Source organism: Macrotis lagotis, chromosome 8 (assembly GCF_037893015.1).
Source record: "Macrotis lagotis isolate mMagLag1 chromosome 8, bilby.v1.9.chrom.fasta, whole genome shotgun sequence".
Lineage (NCBI taxonomy): Eukaryota > Metazoa > Chordata > Mammalia > Peramelemorphia > Peramelidae > Macrotis > Macrotis lagotis.
In genome coordinates this window covers 58,555,998-58,572,003 of record NC_133665.1, presented here as the reverse complement: position 1 = coordinate 58,572,003, position 16,006 = coordinate 58,555,998, and the positions used below count along the sequence as shown (strand labels likewise).

The following is a 16,006-nucleotide window of genomic DNA, read 5'->3' as shown; positions in this document are numbered from 1 at the left end:
ACTTAGTTGCCTTCAACTCCATCTCTGCCCAAGCCTTGTCAGAATTTAAAATAATATTTGACACAGTAGGTGTTTAGAAAAAATGAAATCAAATAATAGACATTCATTAAGCATCTAAAATGTATATAAATACAAATAGGCCCTGGGGATATAAATACAAAATACACAATCCCTGTCATCAAGGAATATACTATACATATTCAACTGAGGTTGAGAACATATTTACAATTCAGCAAATTCAGAAAAGATAGTAATTGACAGAAGACCTGAGAAAATAAGAAAAGGTTTCTGGAAGAAGAAGATTACACTTAGGTCATGCCATAAAGGAAGCTAAGAATTCTCAGCCTTCTTCTGCTCTCCCCATCTTCTTCCATCACTAGATGCCTTCTGCAGTGATAAGGGTAGTGGATTGGATCTAGGGTAACAATAAGGTTGTTAACCTGGTTAACTAGGAATATAGGGATAATGTCAACATGTTAGGAAAGTTGGGAAGAGTGAATAATGCATTATGCTTGAGACATTTTTAGATTTAGACACCTATGGGATGTTGATTTTAAGATGTCTATAAGTCAGCTAGAAATTGTGATTACATTTCAAGAGAAATGAAATTAAGGATTAGTGTGTATCATCTACATAAAAATGATAAAAGGGGACTCAAAAGAGAACCAGGCCAGAGCCTTGAGACATCCACAGAGGATATGATGAAGATCCCAAAAGGAGTCAGAAAAAGATAAATAGACATTAAAGAAGCTTGAGATAGTAGTATTAGGAAGTATATTTAAGAGAGAAAGGGGTCAGTCTACACATAGTTTCAGAGGCTGCAGAGTGGCCAAGGAGGATGAAAACTGAGAAGAGCCCATCAGGTTTGACAGTGAAGAACTCCCACAGCTAAGAGTGCATTCCCCTCTGAAAATATCTCCCATTTATTCTGCATACATATTATCCATATCTAGTTATTTTCATGTTTTTCTCCCCCATTAGAATGTGAGCTCCTTGAAGGCAGAGGTCATTTTTGCTTTTCTCTGCATCCCCAGAGCTTGACACAGTTGACTTCCATCTACTAATGAACATTTCCTGGTAATCATGCTGCCACATCCTCACCTGAGTTTGGCTATGTATCTTTCCTCTCTTAGGAGAAAGAAGGAGAAATTGAATATAGCTCAAGCTTACAATCAACTAGTCACCATCTACAACTGAACTGCCATCTTACTATTCCCTTGCTTCTCAGGGAAGGTCTAAGTTAGAGCTCAGAATCACCAACACTCATAAACAAAAACTCTTTCCCCAGGTTCTACTAGGCAATCCACTGATCAGAAAACTGATAATCACACATATTAGGGTCAGACTAAATGATCTTTTTTGTTTGTTTTTTGCAGGGCAATGGGGTTAAGTGACTCGCCCAAGGTCACACAGCTAGGTAATTATTAAGTGTCTGAGGCCAGATTTGTACTCAGGTACTCCTGACTCCAGGGCCGGTGCTCTATCCAGGGCACCACCTAGCCACCCCTGACTTTAAGGTTCTCAAGATGATTATACCTCAGATCTATTATTTTCAAAAATGTGTATAGTCAATCATCTTCTTCTAAATAATCCTGCTAGTTCCCAGAAGATCCAGGACAGGTTTTCAGACTCTTAAACCTGGATGAAGAATTACTAAGGCTGAAGACAACATGGTGAAAAACCTTTCCGAAATTAGCTAGGCTTATTCCTCAGATAACAGATATATAACCCATCACCAGGTCCACTTAAAACCTTTCCAGTTTGACAGGACTAGAGAGAGTCTGTACCAGCTTGATACACTGATGTAGGACTTTAGTAGAGAATAAGCCAATTATTCTCTTAATAACAGCTTACATTCACATAGGGATTTTTTTGGGTTTTTTGGCTAGGCAATGAGGTTAAAGTGGCTTGCCCAAGGCCACAAAGCTAGGTAACTATTAAGTGTCTGAGGCCGGATTTGAACTCAGGTCCTCCTGACTCCAGGGCCGGTGCTCTATCCACTGCGCCACCTAGCTGCCCCTTCATATAGGGTTTTATAACTCACAGAACTTTTTCACCCATATCTCTCTTGTGCCTCTCAACACTGTATCCAAGAGTAAAAGAATTATCTATCTCCATTTCACAAGTGAGGAAACTGAGATAAACTGATTTGCCCAAGATCACATTGAAAATAAAACTGAAGTCCTCTGAAGTCCTGTTCAAAGGAATTTTTTTTTTAACCACACCACACATACAACATACTCCTGAACTGACCTCAGGATAAGACCTACTTTAGGTTCAATGAATCACAAGTGATTACATATTTTTAGAGTGGAAATGGATCAGAGATCACCTAGAAGAAAGGTTTTTGGTCGTGGTCCATTAAGAAGTCTGGGGAAGGGGGGCAGCTAGGTGGCGCACTGGATAGAGCACCGGCCCTGGAGTCAGGAGGACCTGGGTTCAAACCCGGTCTCAGACACTTAATAGTTACCTAGCTGTGTGGCCTTGGGCAAGCCACTTAACCCCACTTGCCTTGCAAAAACCTAAAAAAAAAGTCTGGGGGGAAGGGGGTGACTAGGTGGCGCAGTGGATAGAGCACCTGCCCTGGAGTCAGGAGGACCTGAGTTCAAATCCGGCCTCAGACACTTAATAGTTATCTAGCTGTGTGGCCTTGGGCAAGCCACTTAACCCCACTGCCTTGCAAAAAAAAAAAAACTAAAAAAAAAGAAGTCTGGGGAAGTCAGATTTCTTCTCACAATGTTTTGAAAACAATGTCAAAAGTCAATTAAACTGAAAATAATTATAGTTTTGAAAATTTTTTTTAACTTCATGACCCAAATCTAGATGAAACTCTTCATTTTATGAGAAGACTCAGAAAAGAACACGGTAATTCAATTTGTTCCTAGTACCCTGATAAGTTAATGATAACTCATCTAACTCCCTGTTCTTAATGTATTCTATTTTCACACTGTGTCCCAAAATGCTAATTGGAAAAGTGCATTAAAAAAAATATGTATTAATATAGTGAAGGAATCAATTCTGGTTTTAGTTGTAAGTTGTCTTTAAGACAACTATCAACATATTCCTTCAATCATAAATGTTTTATCAATTCAAAGCTTTCTAGAAGAAATTTTTTTCATCATAAAGTCAAAAACTTGTATTCCTGTAGAGGACAATGTAGGGTTAAGTCAAGGAAACATTCCTGCTTCTTCATTAAGTTTCATCATCAATCAATGTTATTCTATAACAGAAAACTGCTTTAAAAGCTAAACTGGCAAAAAATATTATACAAATTTTTCTGAATGTTAGATTTAATGACCTGGTAGTTCATTTGTTTTCTTGAGAATTATACTGATGGACCCCAAGAAAAAATTTCTACAGAGTTTCTAAGAACTGTTCCCTTAAATTAATAATTATTTTAAAAAGGTTAGAGAGATATAATAAACTGATAAAATTGTCAATGGTATAACTTTTTTCTTTATTGTAGCTAATGATAGAGAGTAAAAAAATGTCTTGATAACATTAAAAGCATATCCTAAGGTCTAAGATTGAGTATGCACTGCTGCAAATAAAGAGATCAAATTAGGAATTAAAATGCCACGTACAGATAAGCAAGGTACTGAATAAGAAAAGCACAAACACTCTCCTGAAAGCCACCACCACTTTTAAGGCACACTATATACTTTTTTTTTTAAATTTATTTATTTAAGGCAATGGGGTTTGAGTGACTTGCCCAATTATTAAGTGTCTGAGGCTGCATTTGAATTCAGGTCCTCCTGACTCCAGGACCAGTGCTCTATCCACTTTGCCATCTAGTTGCCCCCCAACTAGATACTTTTAAAAAATTAAATCAAAATTTAAAAAACCTGTCAGTAAAAGATACAGTGGGTACATTTTTCCCTGGAGTTCAAATCCATCTCAAATTCATATTTCACTAACACAGAAGTAATTTCATGGCAAGTTAATGAAGACTGCTTCAGAAAAGAAGCTTAACTCTTATTTCTAAAGAACTTTAAAGTTGTAATCCACTATTCCATTTTCCAGATAAGGAAACTGAGGCTCTGATAGATTAAATGACAGTTCATAAGTGAATTCAGGTCTTCTGACTAGAAATCTTGATACCATTCTCAGCATCCTATTTGGAAGCTACTCAATTCTAAAATATAAGACCAACACTTCAGGCATTCTTTAATATTTACTACAAAAAGTAAGAATGATAGATAGTTTTTTTCAACAACTTATGCAACAAAAAGTCATTAATCTCACCAGTACGCAATATAACTACACTGACATATAAGAAAAGTAATTGTGAGTAAAGAAATAGGTTTGATAAATAGGTTTGAGTTTTTCCTCCACATCAGCACAAAACTTTATACTTCAAAGAAAATACTTGCCCAGGCAATTTTAACATTTGAATACATTCTTAAGTCACTTTATTCTTTTATTTTTCATCCCACCTCAAAAATCTTTAACAAATATTAGTAGCACCAATGATTTATTTATGAGCTGAGGATTTGGGAGGACTATTAAATTTTGAGCAAAACTGATTTGCTTATCACATCCTCAAATCTATCAATAAAAGTATTGGGACTATTATTAAATAACTTTAGCCATCATTTCACAAAACTCAATGAAAAGAATTCATTCACATAATTCTAATACGATGGTTGTGATTTTTCCTGAATTTCTAAATCTATAAAGTGTGAGCATCTGACTATAAAGGAGACAAATATTAATCCCTTTACATTGTTAAGCAATGGTACCACCACTGAGATATATTAACATAAAAAAGTTGACAAAGGTACAGCATATACACAAGCAAAGGATAAAATATGGCACTCTCTCCCCACTTTTGGGAGGAAAATTAAGTAGGAAAATAAAAAATATCAAAATAAAATAACAGGTGTTAATTCGTAACTATTCTTTCTATACAATAGCATTAGGTCTCTAGAACATCCTCCTCACTAGTCATCACTCTTAAGGAAGTAAGATCTTATCCAAGACACTAAAGTAAAACTGAAAAATTTAATAGAAACAACACTCTCAATGTCCATAATAGTTTTGCACTAATGACAGACTTATGGTAAAGTCTACTATACAAATTATGACCAATGAATGTAGTTAAGCAAGGCCATTTATAATTCTTTTTTTCCAAACCAAACCAGTTCCTTTGTTAGAATTATTGTCCTTCTAAGGAGTGGAAATATTAAATATTTTCTTTTTAAATTTTCAGGATACTGCTCAAATCTAAAGTATGCTATATATAGTCTAAAACAGAGACTTATTCACAATCACTTGAAAAACACATTATTAGAATTCAATTTGCTAGCCGAAATAAAATAATTTACTGAAGTTCAAAACTTATTAAATTTAAGACTACAGATTATTTCAAAAAGAGCTGTCTGACCCACACCCCTAAAGAGAGTTTCCAAAGTGCTTATTTTGCAAATGTAAACTGGAGAGTGGGCCATTACAGCAATTTAACTAGTATGGAGGTGTAGAGGTTGGGGGAGGGGAAAGAGAAGAAGGCCCTAGCCATAGGACCCACCAGTGAAAGGAACAAAGTGGCAGACCCTGAAATTCGGGGAAGGGTCTTGGTGTCTGTGAATGTGATTTTTTTGTTTTTTGGGGAGAGCTGATCATACCTTTTCCCTTGGCACTGGAGCTGCTGTTGCTGCTGCTGCCAACTGCACAGGCTGAATCTTTCCTGAACCTCTTGCTCTGAGGTCTCACACTGGACCTTAAGAAATGATGCTGGTCCTGGGAGGAGGCCTGAAGGGGGGACTGGGCTTGCTGCAGGCTGGAGGAGGAAGGGTTATTATTGTTATTATTATTGATAATCTTCTCCTCTTTCTTTGTGCTGTGGCTGGTCTCTTCAGCTGCTTCTCCTCCTCCAGCCCCTTCTCCTTCCAGGGACTCCTCATCTGCTGATCTCTTGCCCAGCTTTTTGAGCCCTTCCTCCCCGCTGCTGCCGTCTCCCAACTTCACTGTCATCCTAGGGGAAGGGGGAAGAGGAAAGAAAAAAGGAAAAACCTCATGAGACCCGCAAAAGAGAGAAAATCCCTGGCCCAGAGAGGGGAGAAGTTTAGCTGCAGAAATTCCCTCTCAACATGGCCGCCGTTGTTTGTTACAAATCCCCTCTCGGCTCCTTTGCCTGTCCCGGCCCAACAGCCCGGGCCCGGTCTGCCAGGGGGCCGGGGACCGACCCCCAGCCCACCCACCCCCCACCAGAACCGACCCGGAGGGCTCCGGACCCTTCCAAGGGGGCTGGACGGCGGATTTGCCAAGGAAACGGCCCAGCCAAAGTCAGGCGTCTGAAGCGCTCGCGAAGAGAGAGAAAACCAGAGCAGCAGCAGCCCCAGACGGCGGAGACCCCGGGGAGCTGCGGGGCCCCCGAAGCCGCTGCAGGGTCCCCTCTCTGTCCTACCCATGCTGCGGGTCCTCGGGGCCGGGGGCTGTCTTCCTTCTCCTCACCATGGAGCCGAGGTGTTCCGACCTACCCAGGGGGGAAATGGTTCATCGTCCTAGATGCAGCAGCAGCTTCTCTGTGCGTGTGGAGCTCTCTCCTGCTCTGACTCTGGGGCTGGGGCTGGGGCTGGCCAAGGCTGCAAAGATTCCCAACTCCTTCCCCCTCCCCCCAAGCTGCCCCCCCACCAAAAGGGGAAAGGACTACAACATTCTGCACACCTACTCCTGCCCCTGGCTACAAGTTCACCCCAGGAAAGGGGCAGAGGGCCCAAGATCAAGTGCAGGAGGAGCCAACCTCAAGCTGGCCACTTTGCAAAGAGAACACCAAAGGCTGAATGCTACTGTCACCTTTTTGCATGGAAAAAATAAAATAAAAAGAAATTTTAGCCCCCAAATCCTTTTCAGTTATTGTCTTCTGGAATCAGAAAAGAAGTTAAATCAAATATAAGAACCCCATATAATTTCAGAATGGGCTAAACAAAGGTGTTTGAGGGTTTGTTTTTCTTGTTCTTTTTTCCAACAAAAGAGCCTGTTGCACCCAACACTGGGCTGCGTTTAGATGAGTCTGATAGTTATTTCTGAGTAAGCTTATAGAATTCTTCCTTTTTCATCATTCCTGCCATAATTTCTTAGCATGCTAAAATTCCATAAGTTCAATTTGCTCATCAAAAAATGGCTTTGCTTGAAAATAAATCTCTTTCCCTCAAAAGCAACTTATGTAAATATCTATGGATGAAAATATTCATCTAAGTGTTATGAATCAAAACTAAATAGTATAAATTCCTCACAGTTTTCAGGATCTATGTTCAAGAACACAACCACTAGAGAAAAAAATAAAATAATTTTATTATTTGGAATTGAATTAATTAAGGCTATGGAATATACTAGATGCTAAAGAATGTATTAAAGAAATGAGGCTTTTTTTTTAGTAACATAAAAATTTTTAAATTGGCATAGCATCAGTACAAGGCCAATATTGTATACCATGAATATCACAAGCAGACTGAAAATATGACTTTTCACATATCCAATCTAGTCAATCACTAACTCATAGAACTGGTATAAGTTAAAAGCCACAGGAAGCATCACAAATAATGTGCTACAAACACTTTACAGAAGAATAAAGATAGAAAAAGTAACATCTGAAATAAATTTTCCAAAAACTGATTCAAAGAAGCAGGAAGCAATATTACAATTTCTTATTTAATATTCTTGTCACTAAATTTAGAACTTATGAAGAAGAGCGTTGCTTTGTATAAAATTTGTAAGGGGGGGGAATAAGGGGGAATGCTCTTTACCTCTCAATTGTTAGGCCAGTCCCAGGACGTTTAGTTTTTTTATGTCTTAAACCAAAACAATTACCTTTTAAATAATAACTAGAACAAACCAGACACATTAAAGCAGATACCGGGCAGATCCAACAACACCTAATTTTTCAGAACTGAAAAATGCCAAGAAGCTAGCTATATATACAGAAGACACAGCTGTTCAGAAAACTACAAGGTTCTACAATTTTTCAAGCAGTTGCAACAAGGTTGAATCATTCAAACAGAGCCGGTAACCCCAGCATTACTACTTGATGGGGCACACTCGGGTGCAATTAAGTTTTTCAGCCAAAAAAAAAAGGAAGAAGAAGAACAGTAGTCAAACACCTGTCACGTTGGGGGGAAGGGGGCAGGGCGCACACTAGGCTACTTTTCTCCCTTTTACGGCACCACAGACAAGACAAGGACCCAAGCAGGGACGAGCCCCGCACTCCCAGGGAAGGGCACCCGGCCCTCAGCCCTCTCCAGCCAGAAGGGCCTCGCCCCAAGCTGAGCCCCACTGCCCAGGTGGAGGGGCCCTCCACGCCACCTGCAACACACCGGCCAGCTTTGCTTCTGCTCCAGCCTTGCCCTCCGGCAACGTTACATTACTTTTCCTCCGATCAGTCCATCTCCGGGCACTGCCCTCTCCATGGCCACGACAGAACGGCTGGTCCGAATCCAAGCGGACCGAGGGGCGCCCCCCAAACGCCGGCGCCGCTCCTCTCGCTCCGGGCCGAGGGCCGCCCCCCTCCCAGCACAGCCCCAGGCTGGGGGCCCCCGACTCGCCCCTTCTTCCCGACCCTTCTGTCATCGGTCCGGCGCTCCGGGGGGTAGCCGCGGGCTTTTACCTTAGGCATCCAAGCGGATGCAGCCTGGCACCTCGGGCTCTCCGGCGGCGGCTGGCAGTCCGGCTGGGTCCTCCCCGCGGCTCCGAGGGGCTGCTCCCCCGGCCCGGGCCCCGGCGCCCTCCCTCGCAGGCGGCGGCCCCGGCAGCCCAGGGCCGGGCCTCGGGCTCAGCCGCCGCTCCGTCCCCCCCACCCCCGAGGCCGCCCGCGCTGGAGGACGAGGCCGGGGGCAGTGTCCTCCGGGGCGGACAGAGAGACGGAGCCGGGGCGCCGCGGGCCGAGGGCCGGGCAGGGGCTCGGAACCCCGGGCCCCGCGGCGAGGCGCAGCGCGACCCCGCGCGCGGGTCCGAGGGCGGCCCCCCGCCTCTCCGGGGGAAGGGCCGGCGACTAGCGGAAGCCCCGGCCGCTGGGACGCTCCGCCGGCCCGCAGCCGCCCCCCGACTCCCGGGAGCCTGTCCGGCGGCCGCGCCACTTCACCGCGGAGCGCGGCAGTTCCGGCTCCCGCAGCGGCTGGGGCAGAAGGCGCCGCGCCGCGACCGCGCGCGGGCTGAGGGGCGCGCGCACGAGGCCGGGGCAAGGCCCTCGGGCACGAGCACGCCGTCCGCTCGCCTCCGCTCCCCACCAGGCGCCCGACGAGCTACAAGCTCATTGGCCAGGGGCTGGCGCGCGCGCCGGCCAGGAGGGATCCCAGGCAGGAAGATGGGTGGGGCCTAGAATGAAGTAATGTTGTGATGCCTTTTGCCCCGACGGTGCTGGGCGGGGCTGATTGGGATTGGTGGAGTGACAGCCAATAAGGAGTCAACAAAGAGAGGCGTGATTGGTCGAGACAGTGTTGACAAATGCGTGGGAAAAACGGATTACTACGGAGTACCTTAATAAGAAAGGCAGTTCTTAAGCGGGCCTTCCACAAGGAAATAGAAATGTTTGCACATGATGGAGTTTCAGATTTTAATTTATCGAAATTGTTGCCAGTTTCTACAGAGTTATACCGTTCTAAGTTCATTTAGAGAGTTATATTTAACTTTAGAAATCCAAATTTTTAAAAAATTGAATACTAGTGTTAATAAAATGATAGTGTTCTCATCTTCAAATTATTGTCCAATCTTAAATTATTACCATCACATTCATTCCATCACACTGAATTTTTTCCTTCCAAGTAATGTATTTCCTACTCAAGAACTAGCCTTGATGAACCTGGTCGACTAGTCCTCGCTCTCATTTTAGAATGGAAGCCCAGAAAGGCTAAGTGACATAGTCCTTGGTCCTTGACAGTAAGTGACAAAATCAGGAATCTTACCCAGGTCTTTTGACTCCAAATCCAGCGTGCTTCCCATTGTATCATATTGCCTTTCATGGACACAGTGTCTTTCCCTTAATCTTTCTACCTCTGTCCCTAGGCATAATATTCTGCCCAGAGAATAATGTATATAGTATAAAGTTTAAGTTTAATGGATCGATCAGCAAATATTTATTAAATGATTAGTTGATGAGGGTTACAAAAACAAATGAAAGAATTCTCACTATCATCCATCAAGGGAAGAAATGTACATTTATAAGTAAATGCAAAATAGGTCAAAACAGAAATGTTGATTTGGGGTGAAAAAACATTGATTTCTGCAGGCATAGGAAAGAGTTTTGTTTAGAAAGCAGAATTTGAACTAGAGCTTTGGAGAAAGCTACAGATGAGTTTTATGGGAAAAGAGTGCATTGTAGTAAAAAGGACAACTAATAGAGAACAGAGAGGAAATGTTAAATGTGAGCAACAATACTATTAGTTTGGGCAGATGGTAAGTGTAAAAGGGAGTTTTGAATGTGTAATATGTGGGCCATACCACTGCAGTAGTTTTGGACATGGCTTCTTCACCATGCACTCAGGTTCCTCATTAAATGGGAAGTCTTCTCATCCTGAAAGATCCAATCAGTACCACACCTCATCAGCCCTGCTTTACTGACTGGGGGGGGTAGAACCATAAATTTGTCAACCTACAATTAAGGAGAGGACACAGGACAACTATCTCATTTCTAACCTGACTTCTCTAATTTGGAAAGTCTGACTTCCCTACTGTGTTTATTTTAGACTTCTTGGACTTCACCAATCCTCCCACCTCCTCAAGGTACTTTCTCTTTCAATTTTTAGTGATCTTTCCAGATTAAATTGTAACTTTCTTTAGGGTTGGGAGTATCTTTTTTGTGTTTGTGTCCCTGGTTCTTATCACAGAGCCTGATCCATAGCAGGTATTTAATAAATGTTTTTTGACTAATTGGATTTAAGTCCTAAAGGGTTTTTAATAAATGCCCTTTATATTTGATGTACTTTACATTTTACCTAATAATGCTCTATATTTTAGTTAAATATACTTTATATTTTATCTAAAGGGACCACTGGAGATTATTGAGCAGTGAAGTGAAAGTCATGCATGTACTTTAGGAAAATCTCTTTGATCTGTATTGGAAATAAATTAGAATCCTTTCCAAAAAGGTCAGGGATAAAGCAAAGGTTTCCATGTCACAATATCAAATATTGTATTATAAATATTAGCTAAAACAATAAGAAAAGAAAAAGAAAATGAAGGAATAAATATTGAGGAAACAAAAATATTACTTTTAGTAAATGACATGACACATAAAAAATCCTATGGAATAAATTAAAAACTAGAGAAAACTACAATTTTAGCAAATTAGTAGAATATAAAATTCACTCAGACAAATCATCAGCATTTCTGTATATTACCAACAAAACCAAATAAGAAAAAAAGAGAAATTCCATTTAAAATAAGTACAGATAGTTTTATTTTTAATACAAAATATTAGGTAGTCTACCTACCAGGATATTCATAGGAACTAATTTGAACACACTTCAGACAAACTGAGACAGATTAATGGAGAAATAGTAATTGCTCATCTATACATCACATCAATAAAATAAGAATCACAAAACTATCTAAATTAATTTACTAATTCAATACATATCAAAGAATTACTTTTTAGAGTTAGAAAAAATAATAACAAAAAAGAACAAAAGATCAAGAATATCAAGGGAATCAATTAAAAAGTATGAGAAAGAAGGTCTAACAGTATCAGATTTAAACCATCTTATGGATAATCATTAAGACAATTTGATACTAGATAAGAAATAAAACAGAAGCAAATAAAGTAACTTAGTGTTAGATAAATCCCCAAAAAATCAAAGATATTGGAGCAAAAGCTCACTTTTAAATAAGAACTGCTGAGAAAAACTTGAAATTTGGGCTGGCTAGGTGGCACAGTAGTAGAGCACTGGCTCTGGAGTCAGGAGTACCTGAGTTCAAATTTGACCTCAAACACTTAATAATTACCTAGCTGTGTGGCCTTGGGCAAGCCACTTAACCCCATTGCCTTGTAAAAACCTTAAAAAAAAACTGGAAAGTAGTCTGGCAAAAACTAGTAATACACCAACATTCCCATCATAAGATAAACTCAAACTGAGAACAGGATTTGGATATCATAAACAAATTAGAGAAGCAAAGAAAAAAAAATGCCTGTCAGATCTTTGGATGGGGAAGAGTTCCTGATCAAACAAGATAGAGAGGATCACAGGAGGTAAAATGGAAAATTTTGATTATATGAAAAAAGGCTTTACATAAAATTAATGCAAGCAAAATTAGAAGGAAGGCAGGAAACTGGGGGGGGGATTTTAAAAGTTTTTTACTTTCCATTTTAAAATATTTTTTTATTTTATAGCACTTTTTTTAAAATTTTAAATTCCAAATCTGCTCCCTCCCACTATCACCTTCCCTATTCTTTGAGAAGGCAAGCAATATAACAAAACCTGTGAAATAATGCAAACGGTTCCATAATAGCTATGTTGCAAAAAATAAAGTGAAAAAAATTGCACTTCAGTTTGCATGAAAGGCATCAGTTCTCTCTCTGGAGGTGGATTTGTTCTGTATCATTGTATTGACCAGAATATCTAAATCTTTCATGTTTGATCATTGCTGTTTCACTGATAATGATCACCTGGTTCTGCTCACCTCACTATATCAATTGATACAGATCGTTGTAGGTTTTTCTGAAACTCCTGCTTATCATTTCTTATACCACAACTTGTTCAGTCATTTTCCTCTTAGTGAGAATTCTTTGCCACCACTAAGAGCAACATAAATGTAGGTTCTTTTCCTTTTCCTTTGATTTCTTGAGGAAACATACCTTGTCATAGTATTGCAGAGTCAAAAAGTATGCAGTTTTATAACCTTCAGGGCATAGTTCCAAATTGTTCTCCAAAATGGTTGAAACAGTTCACAATTCCAATGCAATCCAATTTCCTTTAAATGTTCCTATTTTTGCACATCCCTTCAAACTTTCCTTTTTTGTTCTGTTAGTCCACTGATTGGTGTGAGTTGGTTCTTCAGAATTATTTCAAATTGCAATTTCTCTAATCAAAATGATTTAGAGTATTTTTTCATATAACTATAGATAGGTCTTATTTTTTTCTAAAAACTGTCTATTCATATCTTTTGATCATTTATCAAATTGTGAATGACTGGTATTCTTATAAATTTGGTTCATTTCTCTATATATTTGAGATATGATGCCTTTATCAGAGAAATTTGCTGGAAAAACTTTTGGCAGCTTTAAGCAAACTGATTATGTCTTTTAATTAGGTCTATTTTTGTTTTATCAGAGCTCATGATTGCTATTTTGCCTTTTTTTATATTAGCTGAAGCATAAAAGATTCTACTCCATCTCCTTATTTTAATTCTATATGTGTCTCTTGTTTCAGATATCTCTTTTATAATCAACATATTTTTGGATTCTAGATTTTAATCCATTCTGCTATCCACTTCTGTTTTATGGGTGAATTCATTCCATTCATATTCACAGATATTATTATGTATTTCTTTCTATTTTCTTTCTTTTTTTTTCCTTAGGCTTTTTTGCAAGGCAATGGGGTTAAGTGGTTTGCCCAAAGCCACACAGCTAGGTAATTATTAAGTGTCTGAGGTCTGATTTGAACTCAGGTACTCCTGACTCCAGGACTGGTGCTCTATCCACTGTACCACCTAGCCTCCCCCCTTCTATTTTCTTCTATTTATCCTGAGCTAAAGAGAGAAAAAAGAGCCCAGATTAGAGTGTTAGAAGACACTCTCAAAGAGTGGCAATAGCATAGATGCTGATTCTACAAAAGAGATTGAGAAGGAATAGTTAGACAAGTAGTAAGAGAAAGGAGAGAAAGGTATCTCAAAAGTATTTAGAAAGGTGGTATAGTATGAAATACAACAAAGAGGTCTAGGATAAGGACTGAGAAGAACCTATTAGATTTGGCAATTTGAAGAAGCAGTTGGTATTTGGTGAGAACAGTTTCATTTGGATGATGTAAATTTCCAGAAAAAAAAAAAGGAAGTTAAGGTATATCCTTTAGAGTATTTTTTCTGAGGAATTTGGCTGAAAAAAAGAGAGAGAAAGCTGTAAGATTGGAAATGTGTTATTTCTAAGAAATGCCATAATTATATCCACAAAGGCATTGAGTCAATCTCTGCATGATGTAAATGAAACATGGTCTTTGGTGGTGTTATTTCAGTTTCATTCAAATATGTTTAATAAATCTGATACTAGATGGCTGGGCCATCTAAGTAACCTCAGAGGTCAGGAAGTGGTGAAGCCATGGACCTGTCTGCTAACTAGCATTTGAATCAGAGGGCCTGAGTTTGAAATAGAACTTTGTTACTTTTTACCTGCATGACTTCCAATCCTATTTGGGCTATGGTTTCCTCTCTAGGGTCCCTTCCAGCTCTAAATATATAATTCCATGAGGAGAGCACTATTCCCCCATTCATCTTTTTTTTTTTGTCTGAACCCGTGATTTCATGGTGGAGGGAAACTTCAAAAGAAAACTCCAATTACCAAGGCAAATCAGCAATAATTCATTAGTTTATAATCTAAAAGAACTGCCCTAAAGAATTGGAAATTGGGGGCAGCTAGGTGGCACAGTTGATAGAGCACTGGCCTTGGAGTCAGGAGTACTTGAGTTCAAATCCAACCTCAGACACACTGAAAAAATAAATACTAACAAAGAGAATTGGAAATCAAGTAAATGTCCTTCAATTGGGGAATGGGTTAGCAAACTGTGGTATATGTATGTGATGGAACACTATTGTTCTATTAGAAACCAGGAGAGATGGGAATTTAGGGAAGCCTGGAGGGATTTGCATGAACTGATGCTGAGTGAGATGAGCAGAACCGAAAGAACATTGTACAACCTAACAGCAACATGGGGGCCATCATCAACCTTAATGGACTTGCTCATTAAATCAGTGCAACAATCAGGGATAATCTGGTGTTGTCTGCAATGGAGAATACTATCTGTATGGAGAGAAAGAGCTATGGAGTTTGAACAAAGAACAAGGACTATTAACTTTAATTAAGGAAAAAACTGATATCTTATTGTCTGATCTTGTTATCTCTTATACTTTATGTTTCTTCCTTAAGGATATGATTTCTCTCTCATCACACTCAATTTGGATCAATGTACAACATGGAAACAATGTAAAGACGGGCAAATTGCCTTCCGTGGGTGGGGGGGAGGAGTAAGATTAGGGGGAAGAACTGTAAAACTCAAAATAAATCTTCAAAATTAAAAAATAAAAGAACTGCCATATAGCACTGAAAAGGTAAATGACTTGCAGAAAGTCACAAAGTGAATAAATGTCAGAACCTGGATTTGGACTCAGGGACGCTACTTTGTAGAAAGGGGGGAGCTGCCTCTCACCTATGAAGCAGGTGTAGTGAGGGGGTGAGGAGAAGGAAGGGAGAAGAGGAGGGGGTCAGGTGCGGGATGGCTGAGTGCTGTCATCAGACCAGCGGCCGCTAGATGGCGCCGTGCATGGAGCGCTGGGCCCAGAGTCTGCCGGTGAAAGTAGGCTAATACGTCTCAGTTTGAGCTTAAATCAGATGATATATTTTTTTTTCAGGTTTTTGCAAGGCAATGGGGTTTAAGTGGCTTGCCCAAGGCCACACAGCTAGGTAATTGTTAAGTGTCTGAGGCCAGATTTGAACTCAGGTACTCCTGACTCCAGGGCCTGACTTCCAGCTCCTGGAACTGTAACACATTAAAGCTTCTAATCAGTACTGGTTTCCTTCCCCCCTCTCTGTTTTTCTCCTTTCGTTCTTCCTTTTCCTGTGTTTCTTCTTCCTTTTCCTTCCTCTCTCCCTCCTCCTCTATTCGTTTTGTCCTCGTTGCTTTCGTGCTTGCCCTCCCGCGGCCCCTCCCAGGCCCCCTTCCCGGGGGCCGCTAACCAAGTCGTCCTCGGGCCCCGGCGCGTCTCGGTCGTTCCCGGCATTTTCCGCCCGGCCTCGCGGCCCTGCGCGTCCACATCCTGTCCCTCGGGCCGTTTCCGCTCCCCGCCCCCGCCGTAGCCAAGGCAACGGCCC

The 16,006-nt window shown here is 40.7% G+C and overlaps 1 protein-coding gene across 1 annotated transcript in view; it reads right to left on the bottom strand.

Moving 5' to 3' along the window:
- CRAMP1 (cramped chromatin regulator homolog 1) overlaps window positions 1-8,461 on the bottom strand; it is a 58,387-nt gene extending 49,926 nt beyond the window's left edge. The window contains exons 1-2 of the mRNA XM_074198996.1: window positions 6,407-8,461; window positions 5,625-5,974 (exon numbers count right to left, since the gene is read on the bottom strand). Of these exons, the coding sequence (XP_074055097.1) occupies window positions 5,625-5,974; window positions 6,407-6,456 (400 nt within the window). The 5' untranslated portion in view covers window positions 6,457-8,461. The remainder of the gene's footprint in view (window positions 1-5,624; window positions 5,975-6,406) is intronic.
- Between the last annotated feature and the right edge of the window lie 7,545 nt (window positions 8,462-16,006).